The 27,267-nt window shown below is 38.1% G+C and overlaps 1 protein-coding gene across 5 annotated transcripts in view; it reads right to left on the bottom strand.

The window, feature by feature from the left end:
* LRBA (LPS responsive beige-like anchor protein) overlaps positions 1-27,267 on the bottom strand; it is a 363,878-nt gene that overhangs the window by 293,412 nt on the left and 43,199 nt on the right. For all 5 annotated transcript variants that reach the window (XM_072334558.1, XM_072334559.1, XM_072334561.1 and 2 more), the window contains exons 15-23: positions 19,481-19,560; positions 18,010-18,072; positions 16,168-16,265; positions 13,641-13,733; positions 12,177-12,285; positions 11,748-11,829; positions 9,875-9,998; positions 9,444-9,636; positions 624-1,601 (exon numbers count right to left, since the gene is read on the bottom strand). In XM_072334558.1, coding sequence (XP_072190659.1) covers positions 624-1,601; positions 9,444-9,636; positions 9,875-9,998; positions 11,748-11,829; positions 12,177-12,285; positions 13,641-13,733; positions 16,168-16,265; positions 18,010-18,072; positions 19,481-19,560 — 1,820 coding nt within the window. The remainder of the gene's footprint in view (positions 1-623; positions 1,602-9,443; positions 9,637-9,874; positions 9,999-11,747; positions 11,830-12,176; positions 12,286-13,640; positions 13,734-16,167; positions 16,266-18,009; positions 18,073-19,480; positions 19,561-27,267) is intronic.

Genomic DNA, 27,267 nt, shown 5'->3' with positions numbered 1-27,267 from the left:
GCTGATATGACAAACGGATAACTCTTTAAAGTTTAATTCCAACAATATAGTGTGCCTTCAGAGAACCAAGAGTAAAAAATATTTTCACAAGTTCCATCAGAATGTCATACAAATTTAGTGACATTTTTTCTGCACAAGGAATGTTTGCCACTCAATAATTCAATTAGTTACAATTAGAATCAGAGAATCATGAGGTTGGAAAGGACCTACAAGATGATCTTTTATAAGAGATCAGATTGATAAGAGAATAAGGAAGTTGAGTAAAGAAGCTGTAGAAATGCTAGATGAAATCTTATCAGAATATAAATGTTTCTTTCAGTTCTTCAACATTAAGAATGGAAGAAGTGACAGAAATAAAGGATATAACTAGCCAAGAACTCAGCCTCTGTCAGCATCCATAAGTGGAAATACAAAGAACAGAAGCTGAGAAACTTCACAGCACACAAATTTGTAAGAATTATGGCTACTTTAATCGAAGTCTGTAAGTGTTCTTTAGATAACTGGCAAAATCCAGATATATTAAACCCCCCACAGTGTGCATGGGCACCGTTTTCTGAAAATGCTAGCAATTAACAATTTCTTTTATTTTTAAGCTAAACATACAACGGACAGATAGACATTACCTCAGGAAGGGTTCTGGGGACATGAGGTGCTTCTAGATGCGTACTGGCTTTCAGTTCCAGTCTTTCTGTATCAGATGCAACACTAGAAACATCAAGCCTGGCAATTCTTTTTTCAGAGGACACTGCATGGTCTGGTACATGTGTATTGGTATCTGCTCCGGTTTCACTATAAAGCACCTTTTCTTCCTCCATCTTCTTTTTCCCTTCTGAATTTGGTTGATTCTCTACTTCCGAACTGACTGTTTCTGATAAAGCCAGTTCTTCGTTTTGCACATCCACACCTCCGGTATCTTCAGATTTTAAAAGCACAGATTCAGGTTGCTGTTGTATTGCCTTTTCCTGCTTTGTCTCTTGATTTTCATTAGAGCTATGCTTTCTGTCTGTTTCTGCAAACTCTTCTGAAGGTAAAGGCATACTACTCTCCTCTTTTAAATCAACAAAGTCATCTTCATCTTCCACTTCCACTGCTGATCTTTCCATTCCTCCTGGACTTTCATGAGTTTCTCCTTCCAAAGAAGTTTCCATTACCAAAGAAGCTGAAGTAACAGCAACCGTTTCCTCCACAAGCTCATGAGCTTTGCTAAGAGAATCTTCAATCGCTTCAGCTATTCCACTACTAATTTCTGAAACGCTGGGTTTTATTGCTTCTGGCTCTGGAGAAAGCTCTGAACCAGGCACTGCTTTTTCCCTGTCCTCATCCTTTAAGTCCTTCCTTTGTGTAGAGACTGAAGGAGTTTGCTGGTCACCTTCTGATTCATTTTTTTCAGTACCAGACTCCATATCATCACAGAAGGGAGGAGCAGCAGCAGCTTCTTTTAATTCTAAACATTGCTTCTTTTCCACAATTTCAGCTCCTTTGTCAGCTCCAGATATTGTTCTAATTGGAGCTGAAGGACACATTGCACTCCCTTCACCTCCCTTCCCTTGGTATTCCCTGTACACTTGTGAAAGACTCTCTTTGTGCATTTCAAAGGTTACCTAGAAGAACAGAGTTGAAAGGACAAAAGAACACATATGTTAATAACCATTTCCTCCGAAAAACTCAAAATCCTTATTAAAGTCACTAATTTCTGCTATGAATTTGTATTGGATGCCATCCTCAGAATTCTGTATAACAAACAGTTAAAAAATGAATTTCATATTGCAAATCACTTCAACTAACAGGAAGTACTTTGTCACAGTTTCATGAGTTTTTGTTATCGGTATTTCATGTCATAACATCATGTAGTGCACCAGGACTTAATGAGTTAATGCTCCAGCTCTGTGAAGTGTCAACAGTTCCAGGTATATCTGTCCCAGAAGAGAAGAAGAACTACATACGCCAGAGGATTTTTCACTGCTGTGGGTTTTTTTTTCTATTCAAAGGAAAAGAAAAAACTTCATGAGATGTCCCCCTTTCCCTTTCTGCTTGTGTCTGCACTGCGTGCAGTGCTAGTTTTTTAGCCAAGTAGTTTTTCCATCAATCAAACATGTATTAATGTACTGCAGAAGCAGAATACTGTACCAATGAGACTGTGACCAATTTATTAGTTCAAGGTGATATAACAGTTTCTAGCAACAGAACAGAGAAATCCTTCCTCTGTTTCAAATAAATAAATAAATAAATTCTGTATCAGTTCCAAATCTTATGTGTAAATAAAAAAAAAAGCATCAATGACAACAAACAACTGAAATCTCATCCCACTATCACAATGAATCTGTTAAACATTTGATTGCAGGGTATTGCTAAATATTCGTCATTTTGTTGTTATTTCAGACATACTCATGTCTGAAACCCCTCTGAACTACCCCAAAGCCAGGATATCAAAGGCAACCTGAAGACCATCATGTTAACAAGCCCTCCTTTTCAACTTATAACTATTTTTTGAAAACTTGACTAGGCAAATATACTACTGTTAGTCAAATGTAGAGCTTATGAATAGAAGAAATCCTGACAACTTGAAGTTATCAGCAGTCAGCCTTCCCCCCTTTCTCCATCTCCCTTTTGGTTCCCCCATTTCCCCCCAATCAAAATTACTAAAAAAGTTTATTTCAACAAGCAAAAAGGTGGTATTTAGCAAATGAAATTGTTGATATATACTGATAAATGATTAACCAAAATCATCCTGTGCTATTCTCTCTTTTAGAAGTTTTCTGTAGAATGTTCTTTTTGTTGGGTATTGTGTTACAGCGCTTGATTCAAAAGTTAAAAATGTAATGTACAGTACAGGTATATTTCACAGTCAACCTCTCTTGAAACAAGGAACAGACAATGGTTTGGATGCCATTATACAGCAACCACTTTAACATTCTGGAAACCAAACTGTGCTCCTTAGGATTGCTAATCACTAATACCAAAAAGAATGTGGCAAGAAAGTCAATACAGACAACTGTTATCTTTACAGATGGGCAATGTAAACTTCTGGACAAATAAATCCAAGCATAATCTGAGGAGAATCTATATTGATTGAAGAACAATGCAGGGAACTGCAAGGAGAGACAAACTGAAAGAAAATCAGAAAGCACAGAACTGCAGGAGTACGTCACACATACAAAACAGTCACCTAAAATGAAAACAACTTTCTCCTTCCACTATAAACCATCAGAAAGGTTTAATGTAATTTAATAACTAAGAAATTAAACAATGTACTTTATATAATACACAAATCAAAATAGCAACAAATATAAAATTAGACAGACTATAAGATGGGATTTTTCAAACTTGCACATCAATACTGGGATTTTCTTGGTAGTACAGCTTGAAATACAGCTTTGCAAAACCTGACTTTCCAACACGCCTGTCTAAACAGTTCCACTTACTATACAGCTTGGTAATTTCATGTCACAGAAAACCAAGAAATAGTGGAAGCACAACAAAGCCGCTGACTAATTCCTACACTTCCATTCTATGACATGGCATTTTGGAATTCTGGAAGTTCAAAGCCAAATAATACATCCCACAAAGAAAATGAAACTATTAACAAAAGCAGTATGAATAGGATTCAAAATGAAACAGAAATTGAGATTATTAACTACAAATAGGCTGAGATAAGACATAAAAGTATTAAACATTAAGATCTGCAAACGTGAAACCATTTACAAGAAAACAATCTGCTTGAAAAACCTTAAACGTACTTGAGTCATTTTTTATTTTCCTTAAGGCATTTGCAACTGTAAGGCTGATAATACAAAATTAATTACTAGAAATTGTTCTAAATTGGTGAGCTAAAAGGCCAATCATTAATCTTCACCATCATTTGATGGGTAATCCATAGCTGTTTGCAATGCTTGGAATGCAACTCTACGCACTACTAGCTAAAGACACTTGTGAGCTAATAACTGCAACATTTGCCTCCACCATTAATTTTAACTTAATTTGACATACAACATTTACTAATTGGCAAGGAGAAAAATTAGCATACAGCAAGGAAAAAGGTTAAGATGATTGACATTTGCATAAAAGAACATAGGGAAAATATTTTAACTACGTGTTAAAATTCTGTCTTTTTTTCCTCTAATACCAAGTGGGAAATTTTGGAGAGAAGAAGCGAATGTCTGCCAGACAGGTCAGGCAATAATACAGTACTGCCACTTCCCTACAGAGTCTACTCAGCAGCAAGCAATTCCTGTGCTGTTGATGCCTTCAAATCCGGAAGGCATACAACTTTTAATATCCAAGTATTAAACAAGTATTATTTAGTATTTAACAAGTATTGTTTCAGTCTGTTTTTTCATTTCTCCATCAGAAACACTAACTGCTTAAATGTGAATCTGATCCCTAATATCTAGCATCAATACTTAATTTTCAATTGAGTGAAGGGGAAGATATAAAGGTACTGTGTGTACCACACGTTGACTTACAGTCTGTAACCTACTGACCTAAAGAATCTTTGGTTTATTTCTGAGCATTTAATAGAAGACAGGTAAGAAAAGATAATTCACATTCAGGACACCAGTCATAAGAAATTTCTAGGAGTCATCTATGCTTCCTTCAGAAAGTATTCACTGACAGGAAAATAAAAAATAGGGAAGAAAAAAAAAAAAAAAGGAAAAAAAAAAAAGGTAAAAACTGTATTTCCATGTTCCTACATTTTCACCTAAAGCAGTAATACTATTGCATTTTTTCTACCCATATTCAGAAATTATATTAATGCAAATAGTTTCTATAATAAGAAAGTAAGTATTAGTCAACATACGCATAGAAGAGTTCACTTTTCTGAGAGAAAAAGCTGTAAATCAGCTGTGGACTATTTTCAAATCCAGTCAAGATGTATCTTTACTGCTACATCACTGCACAATAATGAATTGAAGTAGCATACCAAGCAAATTTGCTCATTTTCACTTCAGAATTTTTTTAGCTTGTTTAAATTGCAAGACATGCTGTCCTCTCATGGTATTTCCTCTCTCTTTTCCAATCCTGCCACGGTTCCTAAATTCACTGACAGCCAAATTATCCACAGAATATTACGGTGACTTTAACACATTTGGTATCTAGTTATTAACAAAAATATCCCATAGCTAAATTCAGTGTTTATTACTGTGCATGTCTTAACACTATTCATCCTGGCCATAGCTTTCCTATGTGTCCGTATGTTGTCGGAAGCCCCATAGTAGAAAATACAACTCAGACCAGAGGTATTTTCTCCTTTAGTCCCCACAGCCAAAGAGAACACAGCAGCAAGTGTGGAGATTTGTCTCAAACTCTGCAGCAACTGCAAAGCAGGCCACTAACAGTTCTCAGACCTGCAGAGGAAGGTCCCACCTTCTAGTGCTCTTCTACCTAGTGATAAAGATGAGAATCCATTTTCTCTCAAGTCCTCTCTGCTTATGAACACTACTTCACACCCGTTTGCCACTTCTTCATGTCAGTCCTTTCCCCTGCATTTATGTTTCCCCATTTCTTCTTTTAGAGATCTTTGGCATTTCTCAATCAGCAGCAAATGTCTACTCTACTCTCTCCTTAAGGGCTTCTGCACAGCTCCACATACTCAGCTAATTCGTTCTTTCCTGCTTCATAAAGTCTCAGTCTACCATGCTCATTTTAGTCCCAGTTCAGCCTCTTCTTTCAGTTAAATTCAGTCAGATTTTAACATCCTGCCTTTATGACATTCCACTCAAACTAAGTGAACAATGAGATGGAAGAGCTCCCCAATAAACAAACATTCTGCATGTGTAAGAACCCATCAGCAGTTTAAGATCCCTTGTGCCTGAGGTATTACCGCTTGAAGATCATACTTCTTTCCTATTCAGATCAGTGAACAGAACTTCAAAACATTTTCCACTACAGAAACAATAAAACTGTAGTATGGACATATTAAAATTTGAGTCTTACCCAATGACAATTTCTTGAGAGACTAAAAAAAAAAATTCAGAATTTACCCAACTGTCTTCCCTTTAACCAAACCACATGATATCAAGAAACAACTTTTGAGGTAATACGATATATTTAAGGTTCTAAAAATAAGCAAATATTAGTTCTTTCCAGTGGTTAAAAACACAAAAATAATCTAGGAGTACATTTACATTGTGTAAATCATGTTATCCTTGTAAAACTTGGGGAACCTGAAAGGTCGAAAAGGCAAGTTGTTCACTACTCTTTGTTTCCTATTATTAAATATTAACAAACCTATTTGTTCTTTTTACTAAGTAGCACTACTCGAGGAATAAAGACTAAGGCTTTGTGACCATGATTAAAATGTATAAGAAACTGAAGTTCTTCAAATCCGTCATAAATTCAGTTCTAGCTGATTACAACAAACCTGAGTTTTAATTTAATTTTTTTTCATTAACATTTTTATTAAACTAGAAGCCACAAATGGAACATATTGCATGCGACATGTTAACATTCGAAAAACAGCAAAACATAATATGGAAATCAGTAAGATACATGACCAATGTTAAGAAATTTGGCTTTAAAAAGGTTACACACACCTTTTAAATTCTGAGTGCAAGGAAACCAACGTAGTGCAATTATGCTAGAAAAGCCGTTGCTGCTTATAAAACGTTGTGCAGCTGTTGGAGGAGAGGGTTACAGTGACAAACAGCTTCCCTGCTACAAAGGTGGCAGGAAATCTATCAAACTGGACAATAAAATTGCAATTGAGTTTCTTTGGCTTTTTATAGCAGCTGCATGTATCTTGATGTGTAGCTCTGCAAAACCTATCCAATTCTGTAATACTATTCCTTTATACACTAGTTCTTTATCATAGAACGGTGTTATAAATTAGTAGTAAGAAAGGAGCAAAGGGTTGTAAAAAGAAAAAATAAGCAGTAACCCAATACAATTAGAGATGAAATAATAAAAACGCAAATTGGTTATTCTCTTAGCAGCATTAAGGAAATATTTTTGTTCCCATAATTCCTACAATACTTTGAAAGCATACAAGAAATCAAATACACCTGAGATGCACTTAACATCTAACAATTTGCCCCCTGAATAATGTCTACCCCAAGTTACGTATGAATCTCTATGAATCTCAATATTTGTACGGCAGAGTAGAATAATATTCAAAATAAATAAAAATAGGGTGATTTAATTATTATTAGATACAGATATCTAAGAACATTTTCAAGTGATTACTAACATTTCACTACAGAGTTTTTTAGTAATTTATCGTAATTTATGTTAATGTAGCTATGAAACACATTGTCCAGCTTTATACAGCCAGCCAGCATAAAATGCAAATATATTTTTAAATAAATCAAGGCAAATGTATAAAGAGTTAAGTAAGTCCAATTCCAAAAGCTTTGATTTTTGTATTATCATGCACACTGCCACCATTACAGTAGTTAGTGGTAGATTTTGCTGTCTGACCATTTTCCTTTGTGTTTCTTGAAATGGATATTATTAGCACCAATGTACAAACAAATAGAACTCAAACTCATCTGAATTACTTCAAAATGTCAGTACTGATCCATTGCTAGTGCTGCCTGTAATCATATACTTCTAAGCCCACCACAGATCAACTTCCTCCAAAGCATGCTGGAAGAAGGAAACAAGTTAGACTTGGGCAATCTGATAATAGGAAGTTGCTTAGACCAACAAGAATACGTTGCTGTATGTCAGCACTCCAGTAACTGCCTGTAAGAAACACGAAGGGCAAAGAACATGGTATTCTCATATAGTATGGTACTGCACAAAAAAGCCATATATGGCTATTCCAAAAAAGTTTTTTTAAAGTATAATTATTTGTACCTCCTATTTCTTGGTATTCTGGTATTTCCTAAAAACAGATTTCTTTTACTAATATTTGGCTACAATAGCATCACTGAAAATCTTGATTATTTTTTTTTCAATTTCTTATTTTTTTTACATTTATAAATTCTAGATCATTGGTTTACTTCATTGTCACTAAATTAAGACAATGACCCCAAATCCATATGATTACTATCATGGATTTTATACACTATTTTATCTTACAACCAAAAAAAAAGCAGGCGCACATCTTATAAAACATGGAAAATAGTTTTCAAATTCAATACACCAAAGCTTTCTATACCGAAGGTAGGAAGGTGTTCTTCCTCTGCAGATACAGTTCTCCAGCAATTCTAAGCAAATACAGAAATGTTCTAAATTATGCCAGTTTTTATAAACATTAGAGATTTTTTATCTGGCTACACCTCACCACTGTACAGTCTATTCTATCCGCACCTCTGCATCTTGAGGGAAAGAGAAGAACAAAGTTCTGAGGACAGCAGAACCAACACAAAAGATGGATGACAAACCACACTTCAAAAACTAAAACAGTAATCTCTATAAAGGGTTAAGATTTGGTACTGTATTCTTTGCACCTGGAATGCATTTAGCCAAGTGACTGCTTAATGATACCATACACTTTTTTTACATACAGATTTCTACAGTCGTCTCCCCATAGCCAAGTAATTGACTATCAAGCTATGTATATGAAGAATAAAGAGAGCTGCAAAATAACAGCATTCTTGCTGCTTCAGCAGAGGGGACAAAGGGGAACTCAAACAAAACCAAAGACTCTCAGAAACATCAATGATTCCTTAAAATCCTAAAATGAACATCAGAATTTGAAGAGTTGTAGATGTCCCTTCTTACATGCTTAAATTGCACATGTGCAGAAATACTGCATTTACAATTTAAGTCATTTTCACTGGTTATTTCTGATAAACCAGAATTGTAAGATGCACTGGACTTGGGTTTTTTGTTCACAAAAAGAGAGTTATATAAAATACAACTTCAATTTGCTTAGAGATCCACTAACAACAGTTACAGTATAATTCTAGTTGCAAAGCAAAAAAAACACACAAACAACAACAACAACAAAAACACCAGAAAAATAATGAAGGCTAACAGTCTTTCTCATACTACAGGGATTTGCTTTCGCACTCTGTATCCCATGACAGCTTAACAGCTGAAACATCTGTCTCAGCTCTGATATCTCTGCTTTTCACTAGTTTTGCAGTCTGTTCTTATCACCAAAAGGTAGTTTTGTTTATGAATAGATACAGTGCGCCCCCTCGTGCTCACACCGTTAGTAAAAACCCAAGCAGATACTAAAAACTTAAAGGAAATGCTCCTAAAATGATTTTCATTTATTATTGATTTTCAGTAAAAATCCGTGCAATCATTATTTCAGCAACCTAAAGAAAAAAAGTCCACACATTTCTTTGAAGCATGAAACCAACAAAATGAACATTTAATTGTGAAGTATTTGAAGCAGTTATATCTGATAAGAGATACACACAGTGGTATTACAATTGTTTTAATAAATACTCAAAGTCACATTAAGAATATCACACTATGATCCAGCACTTTAAGGCTCCAAAATTCATTACATAACATAAAAAAAAGCTCCCAATTTAAACACTTACCTTTGAATGTGTGATAGACAGTGTATCTACCCAAACACGCCAGCCGCCCCACTCATACTTGATAGCATGGTAAAGCAAAATTCGAAAAATGGTATACACCATCTCAGTTATCTTCTGCTCCTCAGAAGTCTTGGGATTAAAACAGCACAGAGAAAGCATCCACTCCTGCCAAACGGAGCACTGCAACAAACTCCTGCAAAATGCACGCTATTTAATAACATTTCAAAATATGTCTTATAAATATACATCCATCCAGAGAGGAGTACATCTCTCAAATTGTACCAGCATGCAAGATTCTCTAATTTTACATATCCAAGACAACAGTACAGATTTTGCAGAACAGCAGTGCTCAATGAAACTAACAAGAACACCTTGTTATGTTCTTTATGCTGCTTATTGCATACATATATGCATAAGGTAAGCCATCTTACCTCCTATTTTCTCTGCTGTTATTAAAAAGTTTAATCATATCTGAGAGAAAGGCTCGCCGAATCTCCAGTGTTTCTGGACTCTGTGGAGAATTACGTAGCAGGATTGCAATAACCTTCAAAATCTCTGTAAAACAGTTAACAAGTAAGACAATATTAGTACCAAGCAGAAATTAAGATACCTTCAAATATCATCTTTATGCTAATTACTTCAAAGAAAGCTAGTTACTTCAAAGAATTCACACACAAAAAAACCAAACATATATGCTTAGAAGAAGCGACTATTTGAATAAAATGTTTAAATATTTCAAATTCCTTTTTCCATGACCTCTCAAAGTTGCTCATACTTCAGGGGAACTGCAGGTCTAATGCAGCTGGAGAAAAGGGAAGAAGAATTAAACTACTCTGGATATGTTTTCTTAATTATCAAGTTTCAGCAATACAAATGTTATTGCATGGTAAAAGAATTTAAAATGCATAACTGTTAGAAAGTGTTAGAAGCTTATTATAAGGAAGAGGTAATCTATCAGGTATAAAATCAACTAGAGAAAAATGCACAATATTTGTCCTCCATTAATAACTGAAGATTTTGTAAAAGTGAATAACTTAATATTCTTAAAAATTTCTAACATTAAAAAAAACCTTTGAGGAAGGGGACCAAACCTCTCAAATTGTACCAGCATGCAAGATTCTCTAATTTCTCTCAATCTCTCGATTTAAAGTTCCACTGCTTATTCTACTAACATAATCTTCTCTGTGCTTTTGGAAATCGTCAAAATGGTGGTTATCTCCCACCCTACAAAGCAATGGAGTAGTCACTATCCTTGTTACTTCGAAAGAAGTTAACTTTATTTACAAAGTAATACGCAATTTGTCTACACTCGCTGTGATGGTTTCAATTCATCTTGCAAAATTTCTTTAAAAGAAAGGAAATTTCTTCTTTGAGAAAATCAGGATTGATCTTAAAAAGGTAATTTAGAAATCACTTGTCCCACTAGACCTGAGAATTCTAATTCCTATCTCACACTGCAAATAATCTCTAATAATTACAGCAGTAAGCATCAGCTTCAAAAATTTTAAGAAACAGAAATCATGAGTTTCCTGCACCATACAGTTTTACCACAAGGCACAGATTTATCATGGAGTACAACAACCAGATTTCTTTCTTATCTGCTTTGCTTTTATTTCTCTTCCTAAATTTCCACATGAAGCAAACCCACAACTACGATCTACCTCTAATAACAAAGCAGCTATGAAAGTGAGAAATATATATTCTCCAGAACAATAAGAAATTCCCAATGCTAACATAATGCCATTGTATCATACAAAGAGTACATTAATATCGCATATAATTCAGAAAAAAAGATCAGTATTTCCCCTTAGTTCAAAAGACATCTAAAGTTTCATATCAAGATACTTTCCATAAAGTAAACTAACCAAAAAGTGACTACTCCTACTCTCCATCCAGCACCACTGGACTGAAGGTAATTTAAGATGAAGGCTGCTTCCACATTTCAGGTAATTTAGTCTGGCATCTTTAAATAATGCAATCAGAATTGTGCTGGAACCTTAACATGTATTAAATCAAAGTATTCCGGTGCACACAAGTATTGAAAATCCACTTCATAGTATGACTGTACAGCCAAAAATGGTGAGTTATGAACTACATACATATTTATACTCAAACGTGTTTTGAAAAGCTGAAGAGACTTGCTTCCTAAATAACTCCACCTAAGTGGAGTTTTCTTGTATGAATAACTACTTAAAACTGAGATAAGAATTAGGACTAGTTAAAGTAATGAATAAGCAACTCTCTTCTTCCCTCTCCCAGCAGACTTTTATTATAATATCACTGAAAAATATTTATCATTCTTACGAGGATTTTGTATCTTCACTGTTGAATCTGGGTCAGGATGCTGTTTATGTATCACTTGAGTACAAATCTGTTCAGTCAGAATCTAAAGAGAATAGACATCGTATCAATGCTGATTAAAAGAGCTCATTGAAAAACAGTTCCATACAACTTTATACAACATCATTATTATTTCATTTCTCTATGGTTATAAAAATCAGCTTTCTTTTCAGCTTATTTATTATCTGGAATTGTTCGTAATGGTCATAACCAAGTTAGGCAAAAAAAAAAATGAAGTAGTGAACTTCGAGGAAAAAAGAAGCAGCACTCAACTGCATCACACTTAGGTTTTGATGTCATCTGGAAACCATCAGTAGAAATATGCAAGCAATTTTCTAACAATGTCCTACAAACAATTAGAAAGACAGAATTTTAAGTGAAGTGTGTTACTACCTCAAATAAGACATTGTATGTGGTCATGGTGATCAAGTTAGTATGAAGCATCAGCCTTTCAGCTAGCAAAGAAAACAATCCATGTCCAAGCATGATTTCAGCTTTTCTCCTAAAACAGTACAGAAAGATAAAATAAGCTTAAGTATTCAAGTAGCTAGAGAAAAATGCATGCCTCAAGAAATACTAAGCAACTGCATTTTATAATTACTTTTAAGACTTTGGCAAAGGAAAAGGGTAACGATTTCAGTTCTGAAGGAACAAGTTGCTCAATGAAGACAGACAGAAGACAGCTGCCTTTCTCTCATAAATGCGGTCCAGTCACACATAGGTCCAAAAACCCGTAACACACCCCTACAAACTTCCTGATAAACCTTAAGAAAAGGGCACCTTTGTCCTGATTTAACTCAAAAATATCTTTTAACCACAGACAGTGATCTCAACAGTTATCTAGTATTGTAACCAGCTTCCCAGGTTAGCTAACTGATATCAATATCACACTTCCTGACATAGTTGCACAACTTCATCACACTTCCAAGACCAATAAAATAAAAATAAAAAATAAAACATGGTGAACTTAAAGACATAAGGGTACTGAAAGACATAAGAGTGCACAAGTCCATGTGACACTCCTACTATTCGAAGTAAAGGCATTTGCCCATAATGGCCCTACTGCCAGATGCACAGCTCATGAGTGAATTAAGATTATCTTTACAATTAAACTATCAAGATGCAGTCCCAGCTGAGAAGGCTTTAGAATTCCTACATCATTCATCCAGGGAAAAGGTAAATACACCTACATATTTGCAAAACACTGTTCTCTTACAGATGAAACAGGAATATGTCTGCTTTGACACAGAGTCATGACAATTCCAACCACATACAACCTTTTTACCTTAGTAAGCTTCACATCAAAAAATGGCTTACTCCTAAAAGCTACCAGGCAAATAAAAATTAAAAATAAATTAATAAATAAACAAAACCCAGTTTATTTAGCTCAGTTTTGCCCAATTTTACTTAAAAGATTTTTAATGATAATTGAGACATCTTACATCTAGTTTCCAGTAAGCAATAAGGGTTTCCATCTCATCAATCTAATTCTTGCTACTAATTTCACTGGCATAATGCAAAATTGCACTTTGAAGAGCAGACAACCACATAGAAAATAAGTAGAAAATGACCTCGACAAGGAAGTGAGAAAACCTAGACACAATTACTTGTACCGTGTCAGAAATGGATTAGTGACAAATTGAAAGTATTTAAAGAACAGGAGCAGGTATTCAGTGTAGTACATTTAATGATTAGCCTACAAAACAGCTTTTTTATTTTACGTACAAAACAATACGCAAACACAAAACAACTCAGACACAGATACAAATAAAAATTATTTTCACTTTATGTTTATATATATACACACATGTATTAGTCACAAGATACTATTTTTTTAAGACTTAAACCAGTACTTACTTTGGAGCAAGATGCTTTAAGAAATATCCCATCACTTTCAGAGCTTGCACCCTGATGCCTTCACTTTTTGATGCCAAAAGTTTGTAGACGACCCTAAGCAGAAAAAACACAAAGCTTCCTGAAACAGTTGAAATGCCAACAGTTTTTGGCATGACAAATTAATTACAACAGACTGGTAATAAATTTATACCCAAGCCTATTTCAAAAGGATCGCTATTAATGAGAAAAAGAAACAGAATAACATTTCTTTTAACTGCCCGACAGTTTGCAATTTCACATTTTATAATTGTATTTAGACTTTCAAATCAAGTTAAAGCACCTCCCAAAGACCAATATCTACATATGCAGCTGTGGAAAGTCTACTGCATTTCCTACACACAAAGCTATTTTAACCTGATATTTCATCTAGAAAACTAAGCAAGCAACTGTTTTACTATATACACAGCTGTATAGGTACGGTCATGTGCAGATGGGGATCATTTTTTTTTTATTACCACTATATTTGACACTTGTATCCTTCAACAGAGAGCACATGAAAGTAAAACAACAAGTTGGTATGCATTTTTCTCACTTCACTCATTTTGGTTTCTGCTTTCTAGAAACAGCAACAGTTACCATTCTTCGCTAGAGATGCAGAAGTCAACATACATGGACTAGATAAACAGGCTCTTACTGAATATAGTTGCTACACTAGCCAATGCTCAGTGATTCCAGAAATCAGGTTTCTTGGGGCCACACAACGTTAAGAAACAGTAATTAGTAACATTCTAAGGACATGCGATGTATGACGTATGCAGTCTGCCTGGCAGCCACTGTAAAAAGCCCATTCCCCCAAGCAGCACTCAAGTTCTGTAAGCATATGAGAGATAATCATACTCCTGTCAACTGTCCCTGATTACTAGATAGATTCTCATCTCCATATATTTAAAGCAAAAGATCTTCTCAAGAAGTTTGCCTCATTCACTAAATCAAACTGGAGCTCTCTTAGTACAGAACAGGAGAACAGGCAAATTAAAAATTCCTGAAAAATCTCTTTCGTAAGTCCTGGCTTTGGAGTTCTTAATTTAGTAATCACAAACAGTTCTCAAAAGCAACATCATCTTTAATGTAGTTTATCTATGTTTCCAAAAAAGCAGTCACAGTCAACAGCAGAATTCTGCAGGAATCCATTCCTTAAGCTAGTTGGTAAGTGTTTTCCTCCCTATAGACGAGCTACCACAGGTGATTATAAGAGACTTCACCTGTGTCTTCAAAGGTGTATTCTGACAACAGAGCACTTACCTGATCAGGCACATTTGATGGAGGAATACACACTTAATTTCCAGAACATGTTTGTAATTGCAAATAGCAGATATATCACTAAGCATGGAAGCAAGCTGAGAAATGACTGGCAACAATACTGAAGCAAGGAATGTAACAAACGAGACAGGAGTGCAAAATGATTTCTCACAGTAGACTCACTATTCATACTGACTTGCCTGTGCACTAGTTAATAAAAAAGAAAATGTCTAGTGCCAGTTGTTAAATAAAAATAAATATATTACATTGGAGATTCAACATGACATTCAAATGTTTTATTATTTGGAGTTTTTATTAGTTTCCTACAGCATAATACATTACCATACAAATGAAGTCTAAGGTGAAGAAAATAGGTTAAAAGACACAGCCTAACACTAAGAGTGGAGGAAACAATTATGAACATGCATGAATGTTGTCTCTTGAGAAAGGGCAACTGAAAAAATGTATATATAAATGGGGGTTAACCAATAGGTGCAACAAAATGTATGAACTGAGACTCTGCCCTTATATAGCAAGAGAATTACTATTCCTCATACACTTCTAGGAATAGTTCTTATATTTGTTTGCCTGCACCAGTTCTTCCCCTGCCATGTCCAGGCAGATTGATTTTAAAATAGGAAACTTCAGTAACAATGTCTTTCTAAGAAGGACAGCACAAATCAGACTTACAGTTTACCTGAGCTTTAACTGTTAGAATTTGCTACTTTCGTCTCACAGTAGTGTTAAAAAATATCTTTCATTTTGTTGGGAAACAAAGATTGTGAATAGAGCAGCGTGACAAACGTCCCCTGCATCAGTCTAATAATGCCTTACACATTAAATACATTTTTTAAAAAGGAACAAAAGCTAATAAAGATCAGAAGAAATCTGAACCAACTTTTTCCCCTTTCAGTTCCAAAGCACAAGTAATAAAGGGAGGCAAAAGACCAAATGCTAGTAGATTAAGACTTAACTTCAATGTATAGATAACTCAAATTGATCACTACCTGTTTAATCATAATCAGTACCTTGGAAACCTTTTTTTTTTTTAAAAAGACCTCATAGATGATAAATCCAACACCTCCTCTTGTCAAAAGAACACCTGGACACAAAAATCTCTCAAGAGAAACAGTGTAAGATCACAACACATACACTAATGAGGATCTTTCAGATTTCACAGAAATTCTAGCAAGTAACAGTATGGTCAAAAATATCATTTCCTTTTGCCCACTTACAAAACTTCACTTACTGTAATCCATTCCTCTGATCAAAAGCAGGGATCATAGAACTTGGGTGCTCTGACATGAGAGCAACAAGCAACTGCAGGACATCCATTAGATTGTCATCCTGTTGAAGAGAAGTTATAAATTTGAATTAAAAACCATCTGTGCTAGGACATTATTTTGGTTAAAAGAATCACTATAAAATACTTCAAAATTATCTGCACTGTAACAGTAGCAACTAGGAGAAGATCAAAAGAGCTACAGACCTGGAAGGCAAGAGCATGTAACCAGGAGAAAACATTATGGTGAAAATACTTTCTTTTGTAGAGTAAAAAGTGACATCAATGACTGGGAAGTATGTCTTGGGCAGGGAATGGACTAACAGACTGTGTTATTTTCTGTGTTATTTATTTATATGCACAGACTTATCTGTGCACATGCACGTTTCCCTCTCTTCTACTGCACAGGAGGTAGAAATTAACTGCTGCACATTTACTGTGACACAGAGTAGTTGTTTAACATAAAATCTCTGCTAGCAAAGGCCAAGGCAAAAAAAAAATACCACAGCTTGCCACAGGCAATATTTAAAATGAGTAACTGAAGCTGTTCAATAAAGCTTTTTTTTCCCACACCAATAGTCTAAAGCATTTTAACCTACAGCTTAAGAATTTGTTCCACGTTAGTTATACTACAAATAACCTATGAAATACTGAAATGCAATTGTTTCTCCTTTTATCACTCACTGTGGTAATTAAATGAAAATTTATTTTACAAGTGCTTTCCAAATTTTCCACTTTTGAACAAATATTCTGTTCTTTCCCTATTAGAAAACTATTTTTATGTCCCTCTGAATAACAGCGCTCACCTAAAGATATTACTAGTTTGTATCACAGACACTGTCACTGATACATAAACCCTATGATGAGACCAAATTCTATTATTATTTTATGTTTTCATGAATATACATCAAGATACCTTATACTGTGGCATCCTGCTTTTAATATTTGACCTCATAAATGCCTTAAATAGTTAAAAATACCACCTTCTCAAATGAAGGCCACAATGTTTCCACTCTCGGTTTACTCCTGCTGTATGTTAACAAGAATGGTTTTTGTTTTGTTTTTTTTAATATCTATATTATAAAGTTAATGATCGTGATACACCACATACGTGCACCGGTGATCAGCACAAAGAATAAAAGGAAAACATAGGTGTAAACAGAAAGGGAAAAAAAAAAATCTGTACTGCTTGAAGTTCAATTAATTCCTTATTTTTCCCATTTCAAGCACTCTTACAGAGATGAGATCAGTTAGATTTATGTTCCCATTTCCCTTGTCTTTGATGTTGCATCTGGCATAAAGTGCCTTTTCCTGGTGCTAAAATATGAAGATGCAGATGTATCAGTGGTAACCAACATTTTCTCCCAATTAAGTTTATACGCTTCTCTTAGATGCCATTAACATACATCTTTATTTTTTAATGCATGTTTTCACTTTTATTGCTTTATTTAAGAAGCAAAATAAAAAGGACTAAGAAACAAAAAATATTACTTAGGCAGCATAAAATAGTATTTTGTCATCTTTTTTTTTTCTCCTCTAAGTCAGTCTCACCATCTGTTTTCCTGCTTGGCAAATCAGTTTGCAGAACAACATAGGAAACCATTTTGACTTCCTAGCTTAATGAACTTCAATCTAACACTGAGCATAGTGCTTAAATCACTGCAAGAATATTGGCAATTCAGCATGCTACAAGGGAGTTGAACAACATTTGCTATTTCCTCTACAGAGCCATCTTGTGACATCAAGACAGCAATACTGGAAAATACAATGCAAAAGTAGCACCCAGGAAAGCAAATGTTTAAAAATTACCTCATGAATAGTGAGTAGATAATTGAGGATTGCCTGCAATTCTTCTTCTTTTATTCCATAGTCCTTTAAAAAGAACCAAGTTTTAACTATTACCTTTCAAGGACAAAAGAATCATTCTCAAAAGAGCATCATTAGAAGCCACGATTACATACAATTCAAGTCTCACAAGGCAAATTTGCTTTCATTAGATACTATGATAGTTTCATAAATAGAAGACAGCTTTTTCCTCTGCTCAAGAAAGACCCACTGAAGCTCTAAAAAGCACAAGAAGAACCCAATGCAGGCATAAAAACAGGCTGATACTAATAAAGTACAATGAAATTGATAGAGAAACAACAGCTCATGATAATCAATACAGAGAATATGAATATCTCATTAACAACAGAATTCATGTGTCAAAGAGGAGTCAAAGTAGACCTGAGCCGGTCAGCTACACATATAGCCAACTTTGCTTGTTATAATAATATAGAATTTTCTTTTCAGTTACCTTCAATTTCACTGAAAGTTAAACCATTTATGGCTATGAGATTGGGAATATGTTGGGGATTTTTTTTGGTTGTTTTTTGTTTTTTTGTGAACATGAAAACATTTATTTCTAAGAAGGGAAAAGCTGTGCCTTCATTTCCAAGGATTCCATTATTTATTTATTTATCTGAGTCACTCAGCTCCCAAAAAGATCTTGCACAAACAAAAAATATGCAGAAGAATCAAATTTTAATCATGGACACCCTTTTTACTGTCCTTATGAAACTGTATCCGAAACTGGCCAAGTTATAAATCTCACACAGAAAAAGATAAACTCTAACTAAATTTTAATGAAGGTCTTATTTTTCTAGTTAAGTTTTCCCTGATACTTCAATTGTAGATCATCTGATTTAAAGAAAAACAATGAGAACTTTTATGGCAATTACTCCTCTCAACTGCTGGGGATCTGGACAGCAGCAGCACAGAGTCCCTTAGTAATAAGGAAAGAAAAAGGGAGCTAAATTCAAACATAGAAGAGACATAGCCTAGAATTGGAAGGAAGAAGAGAAAGCAAAGCTTACAAGAGGAAAAGGTTAAAAAAAGTCTACAAGCAGTAGAACTGCTGAATTTTAATGTTCTTCTAATGTCTAAAAAATTGTGAAAGATGGCAGCATCTTTCTTATCCCACCAGCATATAATGTCCAATAATGCTCCTTTGTCTTTAAGCATTTCTAATGCAGGTGGCAGTGTTTTTCCAAAAGCAAAATAAGGAATCAAACAAAGCAGAGCAGTTCATATTTTCCAAGTAGTAGACACTTCCATTTAAAAGCTCCACTTTTGATTAAAAATAGCTTGAATGGGAAAAATGCATTTTCAGCACTAATGGCCACAGTAAGATGCACCTTACATGGTATCTCTAATTACTTGTTTACAATATTCAGCCTGCTTAGAAGAAAATGCTAAGTTAAAATGAATTTCTTCATGAAAAGAAATTTAGACATCCTACCTTCATCACTAGTTGTTTAATAAACATCAACAAAAATGCTCGCAGAGATAAAATCTCTTTTTGAGTAGGCCGTGGCCCATCTACAAAAGAAAAAAAGTAAATACATGAAAATGCAAATTAACAGTGGTTATTAGCATACTATGCATTTCCATATACAGAAAAATAAATCCCATTCACTGTGTGCACTAAGCACAATGCTTAGTACAGTTACTTTTTCTCTACTTCTTAACACAAAATAGTGATGCATTCTACTGCAGTTAGTAAAATCCCTGAGGTTCTAGAACTTTATGTCAGAATGTCCAGATTTTAGCAGTTTCCAATTGTTTTTAAATTGTCCCACTGAAGTCCAAAGGAAGCCATTGTACACACAGGCTACAACTACAATGAGAATCAATCCTTGAGCACTACGTATAAACATTACCTTGACATTCAAAGACCAAACTTGTCAAGAGAACTTGTTTCTGCCATATCTGTGTAAAGACAACTTCCACTAAAACATTTTAAATACTCAAATGCTGAATCGTTCCCAGGAGAGACAGGGTTAAAAATACAGGTTGCAACTGAATGTCAAAGTAAGAGCTTTCACACAGAAAGCAAATGTACAGTTGCAAATACATTTCTAGGAATAGTTTTTAAATTTGCTCATTAGTTCACATTTTTTTAATGACCTTATTCTCCGGGGTAAAGCAAATCAAACAGCAAATGCAAGTGATTATACTAGTGTATGTATCCTATACAGGATAAGCCCACAGGCATGTTTCATTTAAGTACAGCTATATTCACTACAGATCAAACTACTGAAAAATCCATCATGAATTTAAATAAGATTATCTAACACATACACATTCCCAATAGATTACCTCAGATATTAAAGTAAATTTGTGTCTTCATTGGGAAAACGGGGGAAAAAAAGCCACTTAACTTTATTCATTATGGGATGCAAAATGCCACAAAGGAATCTTTGCAACCAGGCACACATCTACCATTCCAAAATCCTACAATTTTGCTAGTCGCTTCACAGAATCATAGGGGTTGGAAGGGACCTCCAGAGATCATCAAGTCCAACCCCCCTGCCAAAGCAGGCTCCCTACACCAGGTTGCACAGGATGGCATCCAGGAGGGTGTCTTGAATATCTCCAGAGGAGACTCCACAACCTCCATGGGCAGCCTGTTCCAGTGCTCCATCACCCTCACCATAAAGACGTTCTTGCACACATTCATGTGGTACTTCCTATGCTCCAGTTTCTGGCTGTTTCCCTGTATTGGTTTTAAATGTACAGATGGAAACAAAATGTACAGAAGGTATATAAGTGAATGAGTAAAGGGAAAACTCACCAACGGTGGTGCCTTGACTGAAGCAGCTGAGGCAGTCCTCCCTGGTGAGCGATCTCCAAGAGATACTGCTCCAGTGGGAGTCAGCCCTTAAATGAGGTCTCAGAGGGGATGGAGTCAAGCTCCACCCCTTCCGGGAGCACAGCTACATCACTCTCACCTGTGCTCCCACAGCTGACCCCATACTTGCCTCAGCTGATTAATCAGAGGTTCAGGCTGTGATTACCAATCTCCCATACACTCCACCCCTTCACAGCGTGAACCAATGATTAGGTGAGTTTTCCCTTATCACAGAGACCCAACGCGACGCTGATACAATTTCCCGTCGCACCGAATGCTGATGTTATTCAAATGATGATTGGATGGGTATTCACGATCTTCCGTGGGCCAGTGCTTGATAGATGTTACTGGAGACAAGCCATCTCGAGGTGCAGGTCCATTTGCGTTTCATCAGTCCACACAAATTGTTCTCTGATGGTCCTAGAGGCTTAGAATCTTAGGGAGAGTAATACAGATGTTTCAAGGGTACCAGGAGAGGAAGGTCTGCCCTCCAGGGCAAGATACAGGCCGTATTCTTGTCTTGGGTCAATACTTCTGCTCGCACCGGATTATGTCCCGGCCTCCGATACCATACCCTCTGGCCAGATATCTGTGGCTGTATAACTATATCTGGCACCAGAGGAGGAGTCCTGATCTGCCATAGGGACATGATGGGTGTCCCTTTAGCAATAAAGACCGGAGTATTGACCACGATGTCAGTAGGCCATGTACCTATCACCGAGGGGGTAACTGAACCTCCCACCTCCAATAGTCTCCCCCAAGGTGCAAGTAGGCCACACCACTTGGGTCCTACTTGCACCTTCCAGGGCCAATTTATCTTATGGATTCCTGGTTTTAGATTCTCAGGGGCAGGGAGCAGAAGATTATTGTCATTACCAACCTGCGGTTTTACCTCATTATCAGCACCTGTAATTTGAATCCTAAGAGGGGAGGCCCATATAGTGTGTAACATTTTCAGAGCACTGGGTCTGCCATCCCGAGGTCTTTCGTTCAAGTCCCGCAGGGTTTCGTATAATCTTTTTGTCCACCCCTGCAGGGACTGGGAGTCTGTCTTCAGGGCAGCCTTAAGAATACCATTGTAGCGTTCAATAAGGCCTGCCCCTGTTGGATTATATGGCAGATGGAATCGCCATTCAATGTTGTTCTCTTCTGCCCAGCGCTGTATCATCGCTCCAGTAAAGTGAGTCCCTTGGTCGCTCTCGATGACTTGAGGTGTCCCATATGCAGACATCAGTTTAGTGAGTGCCTTAATTGTATATGCTTGATTTGCCTTTGGTACGGGATAGGCTTGCAGCAGTCCACTTACAGTATCAACGCAGGTCAGGGCATATCTCGCCCCCTCAGACCGAGGGAGGGGCCCAATGTAATCAACCTGCCATCTCTGAAGAGGACTATATCCTCTAGCAATGTGGGATGTTGTTTCAGGCAACGGTCTTGGTCTCATCTTCGAGCAAGCGTCACAGTCCTGACATGCTTGGACGATATCAGATAACTGTACAGGCAGCCCCCATGCTTTAGCAGCTGCCCACATTATCTTTTGTCCAGCATGCCGTAGCTTCTGATGTAACCATCGGGCAATATTTTCGGATTGTGAATTCCCAATCCATCGAACTCGGGCCAGTGTGTCCGCTTCATCGTTTCCTGGTGACTGCAGGGGTTGATGACCAGAGACATGGTAGACACATACCGTCCTGTGTTTGACTGTATTCCAAATGTCTACCCACATGTCTTTCCCCCAGATCGGTCGGGCGTGGATAGTCCATTCCTGGGTAGCCCACTGCGTAATCCACAGAGTAAGCCCCCGGTACACGGCCCAGCTATCCGTACAGATGTTCAGGATGCCATCACCAGGTTCTTTAGTTATAACCATCCACACGGCTCGTAATTCTGCCCATTGGCTGCTCTGACCATCCCCCTCATCAAACCAGATTGTCTCAGTAGAGGGATGGTATGCTATAGCTCGCCACTTGCTCGGGTTGCCTCTGCTGGACCCATCCGTATACCAGGCATCTTCAGGAATAGGATATCTTCCTTCCTGAACAGGGCTCTTCTCTGGTGGAGCGACCATTGGTTCTTTCGGCGTATCACTGCGATATGTCACTGGGCCTAAGATCTTCTGTAATTCCTCCTTGAGTGGAGACGAAGACAAGCTGCTTCTTTGACTTAGATAGGCGACCCATCGTGCTACCGTCTGTGCTTGGGCCACCCCTGTCTTAGGAAGGTGAGTTAGATCTCTTACCCACCCCTGGATCGGTAATGTAGTTTTAACTATAACCTCTGCTGTTTGCGTTATTGGCTCTACCGCTTGTAACGCTGAATAGGCAGCCAATAACTGTTTTTCAATCATGCTGTATCTTTCTTCTGCTCCGTGCCAAACCTGAGACCAGAATCCAATGGGGGTTCGAACAGAACTCTGGCGTTGCCACAGGCCCCAGCCAAAACCATCCTGGGTAACATGAACGTCTAGTTCAGCTGGGAGGGTCGGATCAAATATACCCAATGCCTGGGCTTGTTTAACTGCCAGCTTTGCCTGTTGGAAAGCATCTTGTTCTACCTTCCCCCAGTTCCACGATTGACCCTTCTTGGTAAGCTTATACAATGGCCTCAACAACTGAGCTAAGTGAGGTATAAAGGAGCGCCAATACCCTAATATACCTAAGAACTCTTGTAGCTGTTTTGATGTTGTAGGGACTGGGAACGCTTGGACTTTATCCACTACTGCACTGGGTAGTACTTTGGTTTTTCCGGACCAAATTACTCCCAGGAATTTTACAGATAGCCCCGGACCTTGCACCTTCTGTGGGTTTATAGCCCACCCTCTCTTTTGCAGATAAGCTATCAATAAATCTGCTGCTTGTCTCACCGCCTCTAATGAATCGGACGTTAACAGGAGGTCATCAATATAATGATATAAATTTACATTATGTGGCTTCTGCCACTTAGCCAGATCACGCGCCACCAAATTATGACAAAAAGTAGGTGAATGCACGTACCCTTGCGGCAGAACCTGAAAAGTCCACTGCCTGCCTTCCCATGTGAATGCAAACTGGTCTTGTGATTCTTCACTAATCGGAATACTGAAGAATGCATTCGCTAAGTCTAGGACACAGTGATACGTTTTAATTTCTCTACTTAGTGTGTCCATTAGGGAGGCAATATTGGGTACGGCTGCATGAACGGGCGGCGTGACCTTGTTTAATTCCCTGTAATCCACTGTCATCCTCCATGTTCCATCCGATTTTCGCACTGGCCATATTGGGGAGTTGTACGGGCTATGTGCAGGCCTTATAATACCCACTCTTTCTAATTCCTGCACTGTTTTTGTTATTTCATCCTGCCCACCTGGGAGTCTGTACTGTTTTACATTAGTAATCCGACGTGGCTTGGGCAGACAAATAGGCTCATGTTTTGCATGGCCTCTCAATATTGTCTGAATTGCCCGGATACTAATGCATCTCTGCCGCAACCGGAACTCTCCCACTGTTGTGTGGAGAGCCAGACCCCACAAGATATCAATTCCCAATATGTACTCCGGAATTGGAGCAATAGATACCTTGTACTCCCGTGGTGGGAGGCGCCCGACCCCCAATTTTACCCAAGTTTGGGTGACTGGAACGGTCTGTCCCCCAAAGCCTCCAATCATTACTTTGTTCCCTCTGAATTTTGTTGGGTCTCCATAAATTATAGATGTTTCCGCCCCCGTATCAACGAGGGCCATAACCTTCTGCACATTTTCTCGGGACCAATATATTGTCAATTCCACATAGGGCCTCCGGTCCCGTCTAGAGGCCCTAGGGTGACTGACGTCCCTCATCACGCCATAAACTGGGCCAGATTCAAGTCTTTTACCTCTGATGCCTCTGGTACTGTGACCCGAGGCACCTGAGGTGGCCTCTTTTTCCTATTTGGCACGATAAAGTCTTCTAGATTCCAAACTGTTGTTGGTCGTCGTTCTATAAGTCTTATCCCCGGTCTTTTGGGGCGGTTTTGAAATTTTTGTTCATCCTTCAGCTGTTTCCACAACTGAAGCAGAACGTGATTGGGCTGCCCATCAATTTTGGCAAATTGAACACCTGCTCGGAGTAGATCATTAAACATTTGTTTTCGGGACACCCTAATGGGTCCCGCCCGAGGGGTTCGTGGAGCCGATCTCCTGGCTCGGGCTATTGGAAAAACTTCAGGATCTTCAATTACTCTAATATTGCGCTTGGTTCTTAGGCGCTCCGTTTCCCCCAGGTCCGCTACCAATTGGGCAGCATGCTGGACTGCTGCCTCTGCGGCCACTAGAGGATTCAATATAGAAACCAATGTTCCATACATATGTGAGGGAGCCTGTTGTAAGATTAGGTCCCTCATTCCCGCGGAAAACTTCACCATGTCCGGACTAACAGATACATCTTCATAGACAGCCTCTCGCATGCCTAGTTCCCGGATATAATTTTGTAGGTCTTCCATAGAAGACCACATTCCTGTATGTATTGGCATGTCTGTTTTATTTGACCATACCATACGGCAGGCAGCCATTATCCAATCTACGATCGAATGATTCTCTTCAGGGAACTGGGACCCTGAGTACAATCTCTGCCTCAGGGCAGGATGGACTGTTATTGTTGCTAGCTTAGATACCTCGGAGCCATTAACTATTACACTTTCTGCTCCCGAGTCCCATAATCGTAGCAGCCAGGCTGGGACACTTTCCCTCGGTCTTTGCCTGAAGCGCTGTACTAGATCCATAAGTTCGGTGGGTGTGTATGGACGTGCTGTTACGTGTAAATAGGAGTCAGCAGGGGTCCATTGATCAGGAGGCACCCCTGCTGGTCGCTCCTGGACTTTTTTTGTTTTTTGAGTTACCATAGGACGGACTTCTAATAAGTCCGTCTTAAGTGGCTCTTCTAGGTCAGATTTAGTGACCTTAGTTTGATCCGATGTTTCAGGATCCTTACTATCATCCATTGTAATATATCTAATTTGGGGGGTGTTTGAAAAAAATGATGAATTTTTCCCCGTTAATAGATTAATTTCGCCCTCCAATTTTTCAATGCGGGCTTTTAATAATTGATTTTCATGTTCAATCTTATCTGATTTAACCTCTGCCTGATTTAAAGCATTCAATAAAGGCCAGGCAGCCATGGATGCAGCCATTTGCCTTTCTTTGGTTGTCAAAATATCTTTTTGCAACCCCTGAAAGTATTCAGTTAGATGGTAAGGGGACATATTGCCCGTGACCCGTAAGGGCCCCCATTGTTCGATAATCGTCGCTAATTGAAAATATGGGGACGCCTCAAACCCTGGTATTTGTCCAGGGAGGATTTTCCCTAAGGGGGTGATCTTCTCCCCCTTGAGCCAGCTAAACACATTCCACAGGAAAGACATTTTTTTTTTTCCGATATTTGCAGGCTCCTGCCTGGCTCGCCAAATGTATTGGTTTTAAATGTACAGATGGAAACAAAATGTACAGAAGGTATATAAGTGAATGAGTAAAGGGAAAACTCACCAACGGTGGTGCCTTGACTGAAGCAGCTGAGGCAGTCCTCCCTGGTGAGCGATCTCCAAGAGATACTGCTCCAGTGGGAGTCAGCCCTTAAATGAGGTCTCAGAGGGGATGGAGTCAAGCTCCACCCCTTCCGGGAGCACAGCTACATCACTCTCACCTGTGCTCCCACAGCTGACCCCATACTTGCCTCAGCTGATTAATCAGAGGTTCAGGCTGTGATTACCAATCTCCCATACATTCCCCTTGTCCTGTCTCCACACATTGCTGAAGAGTCTGGCCTCGCCACTTTGCCCTCTACACCTCAAATATTTATAGACCTGGATCAGGTCCCCTCTCAGTCTTCTTTTCTCAGGGCTAAACAGACCCAGTTCACTTAGCCTTTCTTCATAGGGGAGATGCTCCAGGCCCTTCAACATCTTTGTGACCCTCCGCTGGACTCTTTCCAAGAGATCCCTGTCTTTTTTGTACTGGGGAGCCCAGATCTGGACACAGTATTCCAGATGAGGCCTTACCAGAGCAGAATAGAGGGGGAGGATCACCTCCCTTGACCTGCTGGACACACTCTTTTTAATGCACCCCAGTATGCCATTGGTCTTTTTGTCCAAGAGGGCACACTGCTGGCTCATGGCCAGCCTGTCATCCACCAGGACGCCCAGGTCCCTCTCAGCAGAGCTCCTCTCCAGCAGGTCTTCTCTCAGCTTGTACTGGTGCATGCAATTATTCCTCGCTAGGTAAAAGACCCTACATTTGCTTTTGTTAAACCTCATCCTGTTTCTTAATGCCCAGCTCTCCAGCCTGTCCAGGTCTTGCTGAATGGCAGCACTGTCTTCAGGTGCGTCAGCTAAACCTCCCAACTTCGTATCATCACCAATTTGCTGAGGGTGGCCACTATCCACTCGTC

The sequence above is a fragment of the Excalfactoria chinensis genome, chromosome 4 (assembly GCF_039878825.1).
Source record: "Excalfactoria chinensis isolate bCotChi1 chromosome 4, bCotChi1.hap2, whole genome shotgun sequence".
NCBI lineage: Eukaryota > Metazoa > Chordata > Aves > Galliformes > Phasianidae > Excalfactoria > Excalfactoria chinensis.
Note: the sequence above shows the minus strand (reverse complement) of the source record. Positions and strands in the feature narration are given on the sequence as shown.